Consider the following 17,760-nt stretch of genomic DNA (forward strand, 5'->3'; position numbering starts at 1 on the left):
GGGTCTTGGTGGCCACAGAGGACACAGGCAGTGCCCCCACTCTGCACCCCCACCTCCTGCCTGAACAGGCAAGGCAGATCCCTGACCTACAGTGGGGGCTACAGGGTCAACACTCAGAGACACGCGGTGCCTGGGAAATGAAGGGCGATTAATGTTATCTTGTGTGTTTAGGTTTTGAAAGCACTGTCCAGCCAAGGCTGTGCTGGTCTGGGCTGGGCAGAGGCCTGGCCTCGAAGAGAGGCAAGTGCTCCGTTCACTGGTCAACAAAGGGGGAGAAATCTGCTTATAAAACATAGCCCTGGAGCCACTGGCTTGTGGGTGGCCACCAGGCAGGTTGCCCCTGTAGAAGGAGCATTGTCCTGGGAATCCCTCGGCCCCCAGGAGGGGCCAGAGGTGCAGGCAGTGGGGGAGGCTCTGCAGACACTAGGCCTCCCTGGTTGCCCTCATCCTGCTTCCCTTGGAGGTCCTTGAATGGAGAGTGCAGCCCCCCGAGCTGCCCACCCAGGGGCAGCGCCACCAAGACCCCTCTCCTCTGGTGCTGGGTGGAGCCGGGGGCCTTAGTCAGAACTGAGCATGGTCCACCTCATCCAGCCAGGAAGCAGGACTGGCAGGGAAGTCAGGGTAACCCCCGCTGCTCCCGGTGGACAGGTCAGAGCTGGGTCCGTTCCCTGCCAGCACCCTCATGGGCGGAGGGCCTCCTGGAGCTCCTGAGGGCACAAGGCCCAAGCTGGTATCTGGATACACCAAGCTGGAGAGGAGGGGCTGGGGGCCTGGGAGGCTCTGCGGGGCAGCAGGGGACGGGGGGATGCCATAGGGGCTGCTGGGGCGCAACTCTCGCAACTCTCGGTACTGCTCCGGGCCCGCCAGGCCTCCATGCTCCAGTGCAAAGCTGCCCAGGGCTCCTGAGGGCCGGCCCAAGGCAGGGGCGGGCTCTCCTAGGCTGCTGTACAGGCCATTGGCGGGGCCCATTTCAGCCATGGAGGGCTCATCTGCAATGGAAGCAGAGAGCCTGTCAGTCCTGTCCTTGAACCTTGGTTCCCCTCGGTGCCCATCCTGGCCCAGGCAGGGGACAATACAAGAAAGAAGGAAGTGCAGAGAACGAAGAAGTCAGGTCCTGCAGAAAAGGACTGAACTTATCCCCAACTCCAGAAAGCCTGGGCTTTTTATCACCCTGAAAATGTGTTGCTTATTCTAAAAATCATGGCAGGGGCTGGGACCTCCCCACCATGAGACAAGTGTCTGGCAGAAGCCCAGCTTAGGGACCAGTCAGGGAACAGGGGCTCTGACCCAGCAGAGAAGAGCAGTGTTCCTGAGTGACCAACCAACAGGGCTTGGAATGCAGGGCCAAGGTCTAAACCAAGCCAGTTTGGAAAGTAAGGCTGGATTCGGAACCAGGAAATTCACATCTCCAGGCTCCCTGCAACCAATGGAACCAAAGTTCTTGCTCAAGCTCCCAGCGACCCATTAGCAAGTACCAGTCTGCAAGGGCATGCAGTGTCTACCCAGGCCTACCGGTGAAGGAGACCTCGGCGTCGCTGTCCTGCCCCTCCTGGATGCTGTCCTTGTCCGACTTGGAGCTGCCGCGGGAGCGCTTCATGTTGCGGAAATACTGGCCCCAGCGCTGCCGGCCTGCGTCCTTTTTCAGCCTCTTTTCCTTGGCCCGGCGGTTCTGGAACCAAACCTGGGGGATGGGGTGGTGAGTGGCCGCGGGGCGGCGGCGCTTTCAGTCTCTCCCCCGCCACCCCACTTCCCTGCTTTAGGAAGCAGCTCCCAAGTCGCAGCGCGGGGCTGCGGCGTGAGCGCTTGCGGGGTGGGTCTTCCTGCTCTCGGGGCGCCAGGGGACACGGGTCGCTTGGAAGCGCTGACCTGCACGACACGCATGTCCAGGCCGGTCTCGGAGGAGAGCTGCTCGCGCACGTGGCGCGCGGGCTTGGGAGAGGTGTTGTAGGCGCTCTTCAGCGTCTCCAGCTGCTTGGCGGTGATGGTTGTGCGCGGCCGCTTGGCGGTGGCCTCGGCCTCTGCGGAGCGAGTGGTGAAGCCGGTGGGCCCCCTCTGGCCGCCCCCGCCGCGCCCACCCCTGACCGCCCAGACGTCACCAGAGGCCCCTGCTGGCAGGCCCAATCGCGGTAGCCCCGGGGACCCGACGGATTTCACGGACCTGGCGGGTGCCCAAGAGAGGGGATTACCGGTAGAGGGGGCTTCTGTGCCTAGTGGGCTCTTGATCCGGAACCCTCCGCCCGCTGCCACCACACCCAGCAGCCTGGGAGGAGCCCAGTGGTCTCGTTCCCCTTTATTCTGAGTGTGGGTAAGGCCAGGTCTTCATGGTCAAGGTGACCAAATGCAGACCAGGAATGATAGTTCACGTAACTCAGGTAACCTCCCTGCCCGCTAGAACGCAGAAGTCGCTAAACCCCAGGCCGGGAACAGCCAGCGGCGCCGTTAATTACCCCGGCCTCTCTCTTGGGCGTGCGGGTCATGGCGCCCTTACCTCCCCAGTCCCAAACCGCCTCAATAGAGAGCCCTGGGGGAAGTCGCTGGAGGTGAGGATTTCCCCCAAGGCCCACCCCAGGGATTGGTAAGAAGGTGGGACTTGCGCCCTGACGGCGCCAGCCCGGTGACCACCCTCCAGTCCCACTGACCTCGCTGCTTGGCTGTCTCGTAGTCCGCCTTGCACACCAGCCGGCTGTCTTCCATGAGGTAGAACTCGTCGCCTGTGGCCAGCTGCCGCTTGCACACCACGCAGGCGAAGCAGTGCAGGTGGTATACGAAGTCCTGGGCGCGGCGCACCACCTGCGTGGGCGGGATGCCCAGCTGGCACGCGGCGCACTTGGTCCCGAATCGCCTGCGGGGCACATAGGGCGCGGCTCAGCTCAGCGGTAGCACCGCAGGCGCCTTCGCTGGGAGCGGGTTGGGTGTGAGAGCCAGCTAGAGCTGTGCCGACTGTCCTGGGCTTGGGTGTAGGAGGTAAGCTCCTGGCCCAGTGCCTCGGTCAGGCCAGCAACCTGGGTGGGCCACATGTACTGATGAGCAGGGGACCCCGACTTCCTCTGGAGGACCTCCAGGAGGAGAATCTGCTCTCCCGCTGGATGGGGAAGATTAATTTGGAGGGTCAGGACTCCAAGTGGGGCAGTTCCCTCAGACCCCAGAGGCCTAAGCTACCCCCCCCCCCCAATTAGGAACAAGACAAGCACAATTTAAAAGGGACTATAACAGTTCTACCAAATTATCTATATCTACATCAATCATTTATCCAAACACTGGGGGTTGAACCCAAAGGGGTGCTCTACCACCCCCAGCCCTTTTATATTTTTTTTCTTTTGAGACAGTGTTGCCTACAACGAGGAACCCCTGCTCAGCCTCCCAGTAGCTGGGATTACAGGTGTGGGCCACTGTTCTTGGCTGTGTTTATCTTTTTAAACAACGGCTTCCATGATTCACAAAATGAGTTATTTGTGGGGGTTACTGGGGATTGAACCCAGGGCTTTGCACATGCTAGGCAAATGGTCTACACCACGATACATCCTCGGCTCTCTTAATTTTTTAATTATTACTAATTTTGAAACAGGATCCCACTAAGTTGCCCAGGCTAACCTCAAACTTGCAATTCTCCTGCCTCAGCCTCCTGAGTAGCTGGGAATACAGGTGTGTGCCACCACACCTGGCTAAAATAAATTACTCAAAAAAATATTTCCTGATGTCTCATCCAGGCCAAGCCACCCAGGGAGCACCCGCTAGAACTTGGCAGGTTCCCAGGTATTCTGCCTGTAGTGACCGGAGGGGGCTGGGAGGCACCTGGAGATGCAGGCTGTGGGGTGGGAGACTTGGTTAGAGTTGAGGGTGGTGGGTCCCAGTGTGGCCACACTTCTGGCCTCCTTTCTGTGGGGGCAGGTTGTGGGTGCCCTCCCCTCGCCTCCCACAGGCAGTAGCGCTCACTTGAAGAAGTCGTCCTTGCAGTAGACACTGTCCCCCCGACTAAAGCAGCGCTCGGCCAGCGGTGTGTGACAGTCACTGCACTTGAGGCACTTGCTGTGCCAGTGTCGGTCCAGAGCCTTCAGGATGAAGCGATCCAGGATATGCTGGTCACAGCCGGCACACAGGGGTATCTCTGTAGGCAGGGGAATGGCCCAGGTCACTGGCACCTCGCAGACCACAAGCCTCTTCACCAGTTGGAGTCAGCCTCCCACTGGTCCCCAAGACCCCGACGCTGCCTAGGGACCCCCTTCTCTGCACACCATTGCCCTGCTAGCTCAAGCAGTTGTTTGGTCCCCCAAGTGCAGGGACCCAACAGGCACCTCATCCCACAGCCTGACAGCAGCCAAAGAAATAGAAGTAAGCTTAGAAACCTGTCTGGGAGCAGGGTGGCCAAGCCACCCAGTGAGGTCGAGTACTGTCAATTTACAAGATATTCAAGAAGCATGCATGTTGAGTTCAAATGAAAACCGTACCCCACGGCACTAGGTTCCATCTTTGGCACCACATAAGAATAAATAAAGTTATGTCTATTACAAATACACATACACACACACACACACACACACACACACATACTCCAGGGGGATCTGCTCTAGAAAGTAGGGCAGAAAATGGGAAAACTAGTCCTACTAATCCTGGAGGTGGGCACACATGGGACGCAGGTCCTGGGACACATCCGGGCATGGGGTACATCCATCTGAGCATTTCCATTACCTTACACAATAAGCATCATGACCTCAGGCTCTAGAGACCCCAAGCCTGTGTGGCTGCCCAGCCTCAGGTCCCCTGTTAGTCTCTGAGCCCTTCTCCTCTTTGGGCAGTCTCGGGAGTATTTGTGAGTAGATTGGCTAAGTGATCTGCTGCCCACAGGCTCAGGTGTGGTGGCAGAGTACCCAATGGGTGGCTGACTCTCCCCACCCAGTGCTCGCCAATGCCATCCCCAGGAGCCTGGGGCCTCTAGGGCAATCAGGCTGGGGTGGGGTCCGAGGGTGCCCTTCAAGAGCTGTGAGCCCAGGAGGAGTTATGAGGGGCTCTTCTTGGTGTTTGTGAGATGAGGACTTCTGGTAATTTAGAAAGGACAGCCATGAGAGTAGGGAGTGGCCAGCAGGAGCTGGCACCTACTCGGATGTGACCCACCTCACCAGCTCCCTGTCTATGGACAGGGCAGGGAGCAGGAGAGCCCCAGTGGCAGGGGAGCAACTGAAACTCATCGTGGGAAGAGGACATCGCAAGGAGGTTCGCTCGACCTCCCTCCCGCATTGGCGGGAAACCCGCGACATACGGTCGGACCGCGTCCGGCGTCCCGCGTCTGGCAAAACCGCTGCCCTGGTCACTGAGCGGCAACGGCAGCCGCGAGGCCTGGGTCCTCACGGCCAGCAGTGAGCCTCAGGGAGCCGAGGACATCGGCTCCGCGCAGCACGATTCAGCACCGCGGTCCGGACAGCGCCTCGTCCAAGCAGCCGCAAGAGCCCGCGTGGGACAAAAGCCAAACCCACATCCCCGCGCCCCGGCTAAGCCGCAGTGGAGCCCCCGCGGAGCCCCCGCGACCTCGGCTTACGCTGCATGGCGACTCCGGCCCCGGCACGGTCTCCACCCCTGAGGCTGGCGGTCCGGAGCCTCGGCGCCCGTCCCAGCGCTGTCTCGGCCAGCGCTCCCTGCCCTCGCGCGCCCAGCCTTCCCGCCTCCTCTCCCTGCGCCTCCCACTCTTCTCCAGGCTCTTAGGCCAACCTCTCCCGGGAACCGTCGGAAAATAAATGAATGAGTAGGGGATGGAGCGACCTCGCAGCCTGGACGTAGCCCCCTTGGCCCGCTCCGTTCCTCCCACTCCCCCTCCCCAGCCTTCCCCACCCAGAGCTCTGGTCGGCCTGGAGCGCAGAGAGCAGCCTGGCTCCGAGAGCCTCAGCGCCGGGAGGAGACGGGGCCCCAGAGAAGCCGGGCTTTTCCTTGCAGAGGGTCCTGACAAACCGCGCGGGCGGCTGAAGAGACCCAGATTAGAGAAATTACACCGTTCAGCTCGACCCTGGCTCTTGCCTGATTGCGCTCCCCTGGAAAGTCGGGTCTGGGCGAGGGTGGCCCTCTGGGGGACCCTCCTGCTCCGTGGTCACTGGGCGGGTAACAGCCCCTACACCGCTTACACTTCAGGGGCGGCTAAGGACTGCCAAGAGCCCTCTTAGCCATTCCTGGACACCCGAGGGTACCCTGGACCGAGGACCACATGCCCAACAACAGCGCCAGGGGCCCTTCACAGACCGCCGCCGTGATGCACTGGCTTGGTTGTGCCGGGGCCCTCGCACCCGCTCCGGCCCAGGTCCTTTGGCCTCCGTGGCCAAGAGGGGAAAAGCCCGAAGACCTCCTGGTCTCCCTGATGCTGCCGCTCGACTGGGCACCCACCTCGGCGCAGGTCAGCCCTCCGCGCGAGCAGCGCCAACAGCAGGTCGCCCCCCGCCGATTCCCGGGCCGGGTCCAGCTCCCCGCGAGCCTCCATGGCGCCCGCCGCCCGGCACCTCCGCTTTCTGACCCCGAACTTCCCCGGGGTCCGGGGAGGCCGCGGACGCAGTGGCCCCTAGCCGGCGTCCGAGCGACTCGCCGCGTTGCTGGGCGCTGCGCCGGCGGGCCGCCCCGGGGCCCCGAGCCTCCGGCGGTGCGGAGGGCGGAGCGGCCGGGGGGCGGGGCCGCGCCGCGGGGCGGGGCCGGGGGTCCCGGAGACTCGCCCCGGGCGATCGCCGGCTCTGTGCGCCTGGCCCCGTACCTACGGTGCCTTCGCACCGCTCTGCGTTCTTGTCCCTAGAGCCGGGACGGCCGGGGAGGACCCGAGTCAAGGCTGCCCGCAGGCGCTCGCCCCTGCCTCGCAGCTGGACTCACTTCAGCGCTGGAAGGGCTGGGGGTTCTGGGAGAAGTTGGCAGGGAGGGAGCTAGGTTCTCCTGATGCTGAAATTCGGCCTCGAGATCTGAGCTGGGAGCCTTCGCGACAATGTCTGGTCCGCGGAAGCGCAACCGAAACCCAGAGAAGGTGAGCGTGGCCGCCAAAGGCCTCACAGTAAGAAGCTAGCCGCGACCCCAGACCTTCTGCGCCCATCCCTGCAATTTCCCACTGGCGTGGGCACTGGAAGGAAGGCGATTCTTAGGAGAGAAGCAGGCCCCTGTCCTCCGCCTGGAAACCCATCCGAGACCCTGGTTTAGGAGGGACTGAGCTGGAAAAGGTACAGGATGTCCCCTTGCTCCTCTGCCCCCAGCACTCTGGCTACCAAAGAACAGTCCCTGCACCCGATTTTCCAGCATCCTGCTCCCAATGCAAACAGGTGAGCCAGCTGGAACCCATGTATCCTTTGGTGTACATCCCTTCCTCTGCTCAGAGGGCCCACAGTCCTAGGTCATCGACCAGGATCTGAGCCCTGTACGGTCACTCAGAGACAGAATACAGCATGGGGCCCTGGCAGGCAGCAGGATCCTGGATGGAAGCGCTGGGGAAGCAGTAGGTTGAACTAGTGGGTTGAAGCTCCAGGTCCCTCTACCGGGGGTCAGATGGTGATACCCTCTCCACTCAGTCTTCTGAATTGCGAGCTCTAAGGGCACAGGACTGGAAGATGGGCATAAAAGAGCACAGCCCCTCGGTCCTAGCTCCAGCACACAGCATGCCTGGTTGTGAGCACAGGCTCACCGGCCACCTCTCTCTTGCTTTGTACTACACCTGTTACTCCAGAAGGGTCAGCGCACACACACTTGTGTGGAGCCGAGTGGGTGTCTGGTGCACTGGGGTGAGGTCCGTTGAGTGTCAGCTGCTGCAGAGGCGGTCTGGCAAGGGCCATTTGTGACAGGACTGGGGAAGGGAAGGCCCCTTCTGCTGGGCATCTGGCCGGCCCCACCAACAATGCCTCCATTATTTCCAACGTCTGTGGCATTGGAATGGCCCTTGGAGAGGACAGTTGGGGTGGGACACCAAGACTGGGGTCCCCTACTGCAAGCCAGGGCTAAGAAGGGAAGTGAAGGGCTTCATTCTCTGGGGGGACCTGGTGCCCCTCACTCTGTTCCATCACAGGCACCATTTGCAGGTCAAGCACCAGGCTCCCCGGGCCACCCTCGGCTTCCCTCCCAATCTGTTGCCATTTCAAAGTGCCTCCCCGGTCTCCCTGGACTTTCCCTGCCGCCCTCCCTGCTGCACCCGTGGCCCGCGGCCCCTCCACCCGCCTCGGCCGCCCTAGTTGCTTCTCTCTCCGCAGCTCTTACCCTGCGTCCCGACAAAGGTGCAGAGGGCAGCAGCCGCCGGAACCCCTGGCCTTTCTCGGTCGCCTTCGAACTCCGCTTCCAGCAGCATCGCGGTAACGGGTCGGGTCTGAGTGGGCGTAGACGGAGGGCTGGAGCTCCGCAGAACCCGGAGCGTCGCGGGGCAGACTCCAGCACTGGGCCGGCGCTGTCCGCGGTGCTGAAGGAGGCATCCGCGCGCCCCCAGCCCTTTTGGCGCCTGTCCCCCGCCCCTCCCCTGTCCCCGCCTCCGGCCCCCGCCCAGTCCGGCGCACGTCCCTAGCACGCTGGGTTTGGCGGGACTGGACCCGGTCGGTCCCGGCGGCCATCGCCTTGGGCAGCCATGCCGGTTGGCTCCGCCCCGGCCGGGAGGCTCCTCTTTCGCAGCAAGCGGGTTGAGGTGCCGCCGGGCTGGAAACCGCTGAACCCTGCCCGCTGGACCCTCAACAACCTTCTGGAGAGCAGGGAGCACCCAGGCTGCGGGGGACTGGACCTGGGGCGGAGGCTCTCCCCTGCAGACGTCAGAGGCCTTTCACTGCTGCTGCTGCCGCCCTCAAGGTACTGTCCCTTGCACCCAGCACCCTTCTGGCCACTGCAGGATCACAGACAGAAACTTCCAACTCCAGACTGTGAGCTCCGAGACCAGGTACCGGAGCCCTGAAGGCATTCCCGGTGGAGAGGTCTGCTCAGCACACACTGCCCGAGGCCGGCAAGGCAGGGGCTGCCCAGGTCTCTCCGTGGGAGGGTCCTGGGAGAAGCTAGCCATGGGCAACCTGCGCGTCTCCTGCTTCACACTGAACTGAGTGTGTGTGGGGTGGCTATGGGGTGGGCTGGGTCCCCCAGGGGCTTCCGTAAGCAGGAGTGCCTGGGGAACACGCTGAAATAGTGTCATCTGTATGTGTCTCAGGGTGCTGCTCTTAGCTGCTGCATCTGGTTCTGCTCTAAGCAGGTCATCTAAACTCCACTTTGCAGCTGACTTTTCCATCTGACTCCCGGCTCTCTTCCAAAAAGTGTCTTTGATTCAATACAAGCAATCCTAGAAATCCAGAGTGGAGTCCATAGGAGTGTAGATAGGAGCCCAGCTCCATTCTGTTCCCATTCCAGAATCTCACATTTCAAAAGAACTGTCACGGTTTCTCAAATGTCAGATTTCTTTATTCTTAAAATGTGCACATTATAATTTTTACTTAAATACAAAATGTCCACTTCCCTTGCAGGTAAGAAATTTCACTGACATTTCCATGTCAAATGGCTCCTTTTTAAACAAAATCTTTCCATTAAAAATAAATAAACATTTAAATTACGGAACTGTTATATTCATTAGTCTCAATACCTCTTAAAATATTAAACCTTATAAAACCACCTCACACCTTGTGGCATCCTCAGAGCTGGCACCCAGGGGTGGGGCTGTTCTTTCCCTCCTCCAGGACACCCTGCGGGGCGCCTCAGTGACAAGCGTGTCCCCAGACATTGGTGGCCTTGCCCTGTAATAGGAGGGAAGCTGGAAACAAGCCCTGCCTAAAGCAGCTCTGCCAAGGCCAGACAAGCAGCGCACACTCCACATTCCCGGGGAGATGCCTTGCACCCCCCGCTGGAGCTGTGGGTAGACCTGCCTGGTTTTCAAACAAAGAGATATGACGTCTTCAATAACCAGGTACACACCAGCTGTGGAGGCAAGCTCCCGGCTTTTTAAAGCAGAGGATTCTAGGGGCTAAAAAGCATCATGAAGAAACCTCACGGCAGAGAAGTGGAGCAGGAGATGGAAGCTGCCAACAGCCCCCCCCCCCCCCCCCCCGTCCTGCTGGCCTCAGGCAGCTGCCTGCGGCTCCCCTACCCATCCTCTGGTCAACCCAGCACTCCAGGGCTGGACTAGCCACAGCCCAGGGAGGCAGCTGTCCATTTCCCTTAAGTGGCAGCAGTGACAGCAAGGTCATAGGGTCTTAAACGACATCCACGTGACCAAATGTCTTCAGGACACACTTGAGCATCAAATACAAAACAGCAAAGTAGAAAAGGTATTTACAGGCATCTGGGTCACGCACGTGCACAGAGATGGGCACATCAGAGCATGAGTCCACCATATCCAATGAAAGCTTGTGGGACAAACCAATGGCCAGGGACTCTCTATGAACGTCCCAAAGCATGTATCAGTTTGCTCCCTTTAAGTCTTCAGAGGCTGATTCACCACTAAGTGTTTTGGGTTTAATAATGTGTTTAAATTGCTAAATGGTAAAAAAAAAAAAAAAAATCATTCCTGAGGCCTGGGAGACCAGTGCCCCTAGGAACCTTGTCCACAGCTTCAGGTCAGGGAGGCCTGTCCTACAGGGCTCATGGCCAGGGGCCTCTGCCTTCCTCACTGGGCCTGTCCCTGGCCTCTGTGGTGCCTCATGTGGGGCTGGAAAAGGACCAGAGTAGACAAAGGGCTCCTACAGAGGTCATCCGAAGACCATGCCCCCAAGAGCAGACCGGTCCTCCATACCCCTCCTGTAGACCTAGTCTTCAAACCCACCACTGGGCCCAGAGCGCCCCCAGGACAGCCAGATTGGGATGACCCTCACTTACATCTCTTTATCATCCGAAAAGCCAACCAACAAAAAGGCACTGCCACCACCCTGTCCCTCCCAAGCCCCAGGCTTACTCCCCAGGACCCTGAGTCACTTCTGAGATACAGCTCTCCCCTGGCCGGGTTCCTTGAGTCTCCACATCTGAACGGATCGCCCTGCAGGGCACAGGACTGACCAGACCCTTCCTTCTCTGCTCCCGAGTTCCCTGAGCTCCCACACAACTGTTCTTTTGCTTAAGTGGGGACAGTCAGGTGGCCAAAAAGGAGATCCCACATCACTGGAGCACCACGTCTACTCTGAGGGCTGCAGGGCAGGGCACACTGTGTGGGGAAGGCTCCTCCAGCGAGGCTTCTGCCAACACAGAAGCAAGGCCCTGTAGAGCTGTGGCCTGCGATCACTGCGGGGCACAGGACAGCTGGGGCTGCTCCTCTTGTTCCTTGACCTCAATGAGGTCACCAAGTCTTCCTGCAACAAGGGCTGCGGGAGGCATGGACAGGGTTCAGACGTGAGCACACCCACAAGACTACCCAGTCTCCACAGGCCTGTGAGGGGACCAGGTCTTGAGCCCCTGATCATGAACAAGAAAGCTGCAGGTGGCACAGGGGGCAGGGCTTCCAAGGGCTTCCAAGGGCTTCCCGCGTGTTGCCAGCACTGCCTCGGGAGCACTCTACACAGCTGGGTGGTGAAGCCGGACTTTCCATCGCTTGGACCTCACTCTGAAGAAGAAGTACATCACCATCAGGAACAGAGAGGAGGCCACATACAACAGCACGCAGAGGCTCATGTCCAGGCTGGAGAAGCCAACCCCAAGAAAGGGTGCGGCGGCCTCAGCCTCTTGGAGGGCCCCAGGCCCACGGGGACTCTGGAGTCTCAGGTCCAGCCTGTGCTGCACATCCTGGGGAAGGTCAGCTCTGGGGCCCAGCATGCCAGGCGGACGAAGACTCTCGGCATCTTGGTCTCTGCGGAACTTCTCTGGGGGAGTCAGTGCTTGGCCCTCCACCTCGCCCCTGCCCAGGGCTCTTCCCTCACTGGACTCTCCCTGGTCTGCAGAGTACATGTCTACGAGGTTGCTGCTGCTATAGTACTGCTTCAGGAACACCAGCACCTGGCCCTCGTTCCAGCTGTCCAGGCCCTTAATTTCCTCGTGGCAGGCTGGGCAGAGGTCTGGGGTAGGCCATGGGACCTTCGGAAACTTGGGATCCTCACTCAGGTGGCCTAGGAGAAAAGGAAGGGGAGAATCACTGCAGACAGGCCTTGGCCATGGGATGCTGGGCCTGTGCAGGTGGCAGGCCACAGGGCTCTGCTGCCCCCTCGGTCCTCCTAGGCAGGCAGCAGCTCTTGCTCCCTCTGGTGGGCCCCACGCCTGCACACCAAGGAAGAACCCTGCACACCTGGCCCACCTGCCGTTGCCTGACCAAGCCCTGAGGCAATCCACCAGCTCTGCTCTGCCAGAAGGACCCCAAGGCCCCACCTCCTACCTTCCAGGAGGCCCAAGAGGCCCAACACCCCACCGAACACCGCCCACTCCGGCTGCCAGGGGTACTGCCCACCTCGTGGTCCTTTGAGAGACAGGTCCTGGGAGACCGCTTTTCTATACATGGCAGGACGCCACACAGCATCCTCCTCTACTGTGGTGCCGCTCAGCTGCGACTGGCTTCCTGCTCCCGAACACAAACCTACCCCACGCGGGGTCTCCTGCCACAGCCCCACTGTTCATTCCATCACACTTCCCAGTGAACAGCCACGCAAGCACCTCTGCCACGGACGTCCACATACAGCTTTGCACACTTGCTTGAGCACTTCCTTCTGAGTGTGGATGTGGCTGCTCAGCTGCCCTCAGAAAGGCTCTCCACCCTCTCCCAGCAGCCTTGCCTGAGGCCTGACTCCTGCCCTCCCCTGGGATTTCTCCCTTCTTCATTCCTCTGATCGAAGGCCTGACAAAGGGCCACAGGGAGGCCAGCAGGGGACTCAGCAACACCTGCCTGTGTGACCTGAGATCAGGGATGCCCTGCACTCAGGTGTGAGCTAGGGTTCCCCTGGTAATGTGCTAACCTGGCTGCAGGGTCCAGCCCAGCTCCCTCTGCAGAACCAACAAAGCTCCCAGACAAGCCTCCGTGGTGCTGATGACACCTATCCTGCTTGCTGTGTGCCATATGCTGGACACAGAGCCAGGAGAGGACAAGGCAAAGGCTAGTCTGCACACCCCAGGAGAGGCCACCTAGTGGGACTTGAGGGTGGTTATGCACAGAGATACACCAAGTGCTGCAGAGTCAGAGCTGATGCTGGACAGGAGACTAGGCCAGACCCCTGAGGGCCTCTCAGGCTGGAAGGGGGACAGGGAGCAATGCATGGAGCCTCAGGAGTGGCCCCACCACATAGGCCAAGGGACCCCCACCGCAGCTGGCTGATGGGAACAGGCTGACAGCAGGGCTCCTGGACAGGGCAGCCCCAATTGGCATCTTGCTCCGGACGCCTCAGAGCTGAACGCCCAGATGACCAGAGACCTCTATGGGGAGGAGGGAGAGGCCCAAGAGGCGCTGGGTGTGGAGAGAGCCCCCTGTGGCCTTCGAGGCTCACCTCGAGGCACAGCTGACAGGGAGGGAGCAAATCCCAGGGACGCAAAGGCGCCCGCAGCCCTCAGTGCAAAGAAGAACCAATTTTCTTTAGTGCTCCAGTTGTAACGTGTTTTTATGACACAGTGGATTAAGTGAGAACCAACAGTTCAGCAGCATTTTCTATTCATCTCTATTAAATTCATTTTTCAGTGGAATTATTTTTAAGCCTAATTCTAATCTGCCATTGATTTTGGAAGTCTGAATTACTTAACTCTGAGAAATTGCTTGTGCCCTATTTAGTTTAAATAAAACTACTCTGAGAGGTTTGGCTTACAGTCTGAGAACAGATTTTAAAGATACTAAAATTCCTTATAAAAATTAATCACATCCTTAATTTTCTAGTGTCAAAATTACTTGGAGAAGGGTGTGACGGAAGAGAGAAAGCCATATCAGTCCCTGTCCACCTTCATGAGGACCATGTACCCCAGAACGAGAGGACAAGCTAGACAGCTTAGGACCTGGAGGCCTGCAGACCTGGCTGTCCCCGACATATGCCTCACCCATGCTGCCCGCACGACCAGGCCCACAGAGCTGTCCCAGGGCCAGGGACACCCACCGGCCAGGCGGCTGTTGACTGCGTTGTGCCGGCTCCAGAGCCAGAGCACAGCTTGGTCCAGCGTTTTCACGGAATCCATGGACTCTTTAGCCATTGCCTCGAAATGTTCGCCACATTCCTTGCACCCAAAGAAGGTCTGAATGTACCTCCTCAGGGTCTGCAGCACGGCCTGGGGGTCATCTTCAAAACCTGCAAGGGAACAAGAGCCACTGGTGCCCCAGGCCCAAAGGTCACTGCTCAGCCTTGTGCCTGAGGCAATGCAGGCCAGCTTTGAGTCCCCACGGAGACTAAGGACACAAACTAGGGGCCACAACTTCCCCAGATACCCTGGTGTCCCAAAAGGTGCCCAAGGCCCCTCAAGGGCATGAGGATGAAGGTGCCCACACCTCAAAGGGGACACCTCATTGGCATGGAGACCTGAGTTGTGTGCTGGTACCAAGGGGGACCAACCACGAGTACTCAGTGCCACAAACGCCACAGCCCTTCAGAAGGATGACAACCAGGCTGTCAGCTGCCTCTGCCCTTGGCCTCAGGACCCAGAGAGCGATGGGCGGCACAGGCCCCCTTGACTGCTAGCCTCCCTCCTTTAGCCCACCCCCAGCAGTACTGGGTGCCCTACCACATCGGCAGACACCTACCCAGGAGCACAGAGCCTCAGGACTCGCCCTGCTGAAGATGACATTCCTGAGAAGAGGTGGTCAAGGGCAGGCAGGTTGGTGAGGCCCACGCTCTTCAAAAAGGCTGAGCCTCCCAGCGGAGCGGTGGTTCCACAGGGAAACAGCCCAGTACCCATGGCCATGGCTAATGGCACAGGACGGGACAGATACAGCTCAGTGGGGACACTGAGAAGGAGCAACAAACATGCTGTGCCTCTACAGGCAGCCCCAGCCTGGGGGCAGAAGGGAGCAACCGGAAGCCCAGGCATGGGGACGGAGGGGCCAGCAGCTCCACTCAGACGAGCGTGCAAATAAGGGAACAGGATTAAAGCTCGCCACACGCACGTCAGCATCGAAAGCCACGTGGCAAAACGATCACCAAAAAGATGTGCTTGGGGGAAGGAGTCCCTCTCCACCACAGCAGGCCCACATGGCGTCTGCAGACCCTGTGGAGGACAACTGTCCATAAGCCTGACCTAGGTGTCCACCTGTCGAGGACTGCAGGCTCCTGGGTCTAGGCCTTGGCAGTCAGGGACTCAGACCAAGACCCTGTTTGTTTCAATCTGAGAAGGCAGAATTCAGCACGCTGCCGACGCCCGCTGGCTCTGGGCATGCTCATGGCATCCAGGCAGTGCCCTGTGACCTGGCCCGTCTGGCCCCCACTCCCTGCCGGGAGCTCTCCAGACATCTGCCTCACATCAGGGTAATCCCCCTCCTCTCCCTGCAGACGGCTGCACGTTCGAGGACCCTAATCTTTAAAGTGGACAAGAACCATAAACCTCTACCTGGGGAGGATTAGAGCGCTCGGCTGGCGCTTTAGTGGATGGGTTTAAACGTGCAATAAGGGAAGAAAACCTCCAAGACTTAATCCCACGCCTCGTCTGACCCAATTCCCTCTGCGGAGAGCTCCTCCTCGGAGACACTCGAGCTCAGGCAGGAGAGCGGCTGTGGCTGCGCTGCTGCCTCTACAGCCCACCCCTCAGGCGTCAGCTTTGTGCCCCAGCACCCGAGGGCCTGCGCCCTGGCCGTCACACTCCACAGTGCTCTGGTGTGACAGTGGGAGGACGGGTGCTGGCACGAGCCCCCTTCCCTCACCAGAACGCCCCACCCAGGGGTGCAGCCTGGGTGTGAAGGGCCTCAAGTCACACAGCACACCGCTCTGATTCCAACATCTGGGTGGCTCCTGAGGTTCCCCAGAAACACACTCCTACTTTCTGGTCCCTAAAGGAATGTGCAGGTAAGACCACACCCCGGCAGCAGTACTGCACGGTGTCCCTGGGGAGGGCAGCATGGGTGCATCCAGACGGCCTGGTGGTGCCCCGTTCCTGGACATGGTCCTGATAAAGTGGCCTGGCTCCTGCTCCTAGGAACAGCAGACGCTGCTCCCAGCCCTCAGTCTGGCTGCACCAGTAGTGCTCCTGGCCCAGCTCTGGGCCTTCCTGGCCAGGATGCCACCTGGAGGGGGCCGGAGCTGGCCTGCAGGAGTACAGCCACTCCAAGGCCCCTTGGATTCCAGCTGCCCCCAGATGACCATAGCTACAGGGGTGAGACCCTCCTCACTGACAGAACTGCCCAGTCGACCCCAGACCAAGCTGCAGACCCAACACACTTCGAGCAAACAGAGGCAAGGTGTTCCACAGCTCAGCACTAGGCAGGGCCCCAAGTCCAGCCACCACTGGGCTTAGAGCGAGCGTCAGTGGCCTGGAAAGGCAGCTGAGAAGGGCAGCCACCCCACGACTGCACCAGGCTCACGGGGAAGCAAACACAGTGGCCTAGCACAGGGGAGTCCTGCGTCCAGGCGCGTCCCACCAGGGGGGTTCATGGCAGGGTTGAGCTAGCAGTTTGTAACAACTGGACTATCAAACTCAACTTCCTATGGTTTTTGTTTTGTTTTTAGTTGTTGATAGACCTTTATTTTATTTATTTATATGTGGTGCTGCGAATCAAACCCAGGGCCTCACACAAGCCAGGCAAGTGTGCTACTGCTGAGCCCCAGCCCCAGCCCCTTCCTACAGTTTTTAACCTCGCGGCAGGTGGCCTCTGGGATGGCCCCTGGTGCCTGCTGCCTGCAATCAGGGGCCTCACAGAACACTCTCCAGGGAGCAGGTGACCCACCAACTCACTTGCAATGACCAGAAGATGGTAGAAAAGAAGAAGTATTACCAGAGACACGCTGCCTCTCCCAGGGCTCCCTGAGAGCCAGAGGCTGTGGTGGGTTGGCCCACGGGGTGGGACAGGGAGCAGAGCTTGTAGGCCATGGCGAGAGCCCGGGGAGCATGGCAAGGAGGTGAGGCAGTGAGCGGTCTCTCCCCAGTGGGGCCTCAGAAGCCTCAAGCAGAGGACCCAGGTTAAGCCACACCCAGGTTCCTGACCCCTTGAAACTGAGACGATCAAGGGAGGCTGGTTTAAGTTGCTAAATTTGGGGGCGATTTGTTAGGACCCCCAAATTAATAACTAATATGCCCCTCCAAAAGGTTTTGCTGACCTTCCTGTTTTTTTCTGAGCATATACTGCAGAGAAATCCCTGGCCAGGGGGCTGGGGATGTAGTTCAGTTGGTAAAGTGCTTGCCTCACAAGCACAAGGCCCTGGGTTCAATCCCCAGCACTACCAAAAAACAAGAAAGAAACCCCTGGCCAGCAGGCTCTGCCTCCCGTTTCTTCCCTGCAGGTCTGCAATGCATGGGCTTGTAAGTTCATGGGTGGGTGCTGTCATGTGTGCATTGTGAGAAAATGTCACACCTGCCTCCTCTGTGTGGGCCCTGGGCACCCAGATGATGAGCTACCTCACAGGTAGCTAAACTAACCCTGATGCTTCTGGCTTCCCCAGTGCACAGCACAGTTGATGCATCAGGCCACCAACCAGCCACCACCGCAGCCCAGGGGGCGGTTTACCTGTGCCCACCAGTGCTTCTGGATGGGTAGAAGCCCGCACAGTCAGAGTGTGGAACAGCTTCCAGAGTGAACACGGGTAGCCCCTCAACTCTGGGCGGCTTCCTTGACATCCTACCCACTTCACATGGTTGGTAAGGAAGATTCCAGAAATCTGGGGAAGAAAAATGATGTAAAGACTGGGAGACAATTGTTGCCACAGCTGCTCAAGCCGGTCCACAAGGGCGGCACCAGTCGGCGTCCTCCCTGCAAACGTCTGCGCTGTGGTC

General features: G+C 59.5%; 2 protein-coding genes and 1 non-coding gene across 4 annotated transcripts in view; 1 reads left to right on the forward strand and 2 right to left on the reverse strand.

Annotated features, from left to right (window-relative positions):
* Window positions 1-561: 561 nt before the first annotated feature.
* On the reverse strand, window positions 562-8,284 carry Lhx3 (LIM homeobox 3). 2 transcript variants are annotated; one of them, XM_027940874.2, is made up of 6 exons: window positions 8,197-8,284; window positions 3,934-4,105; window positions 2,640-2,842; window positions 1,867-2,018; window positions 1,513-1,681; window positions 562-989 (listed from the first exon to the last, which is right to left on the reverse strand). In XM_027940874.2, the coding sequence occupies exons 1-6, from the start codon at window positions 8,282-8,284 to the stop codon at window positions 562-564; spliced, it is 1,212 nt and encodes a 403-aa protein (XP_027796675.1). The 2 variants fall into 2 exon arrangements, with proteins under 2 accessions (XP_027796675.1, XP_027796667.1); XM_027940866.2 differs by lacking the exon at window positions 8,197-8,284 and adding an exon at window positions 6,364-6,457.
* A 1,060-nt stretch (window positions 8,285-9,344) lies between these two features.
* Qsox2 (quiescin sulfhydryl oxidase 2) overlaps window positions 9,345-17,760 on the reverse strand; it is a 28,874-nt gene continuing 20,458 nt past the window's right edge. Inside the window, exons 10-12 of the mRNA XM_027942016.2 lie at window positions 17,495-17,645; window positions 13,947-14,135; window positions 9,345-11,990 (exon numbers count right to left, since the gene is read on the reverse strand). Of these exons, the coding sequence (XP_027797817.1) occupies window positions 11,443-11,990; window positions 13,947-14,135; window positions 17,495-17,645 (888 nt within the window). The 3' untranslated portion in view covers window positions 9,345-11,442. The remainder of the gene's footprint in view (window positions 11,991-13,946; window positions 14,136-17,494; window positions 17,646-17,760) is intronic.
* On the forward strand, window positions 17,141-17,213 carry Trnav-cac (transfer RNA valine (anticodon CAC)). The gene has a single exon. It is a non-coding gene; the product is annotated as a tRNA-Val (tRNA).

Source organism: Marmota flaviventris, chromosome 13, assembly GCF_047511675.1.
Source record: "Marmota flaviventris isolate mMarFla1 chromosome 13, mMarFla1.hap1, whole genome shotgun sequence".
NCBI classification, from domain to species: Eukaryota; Metazoa; Chordata; class Mammalia; order Rodentia; family Sciuridae; genus Marmota; species Marmota flaviventris.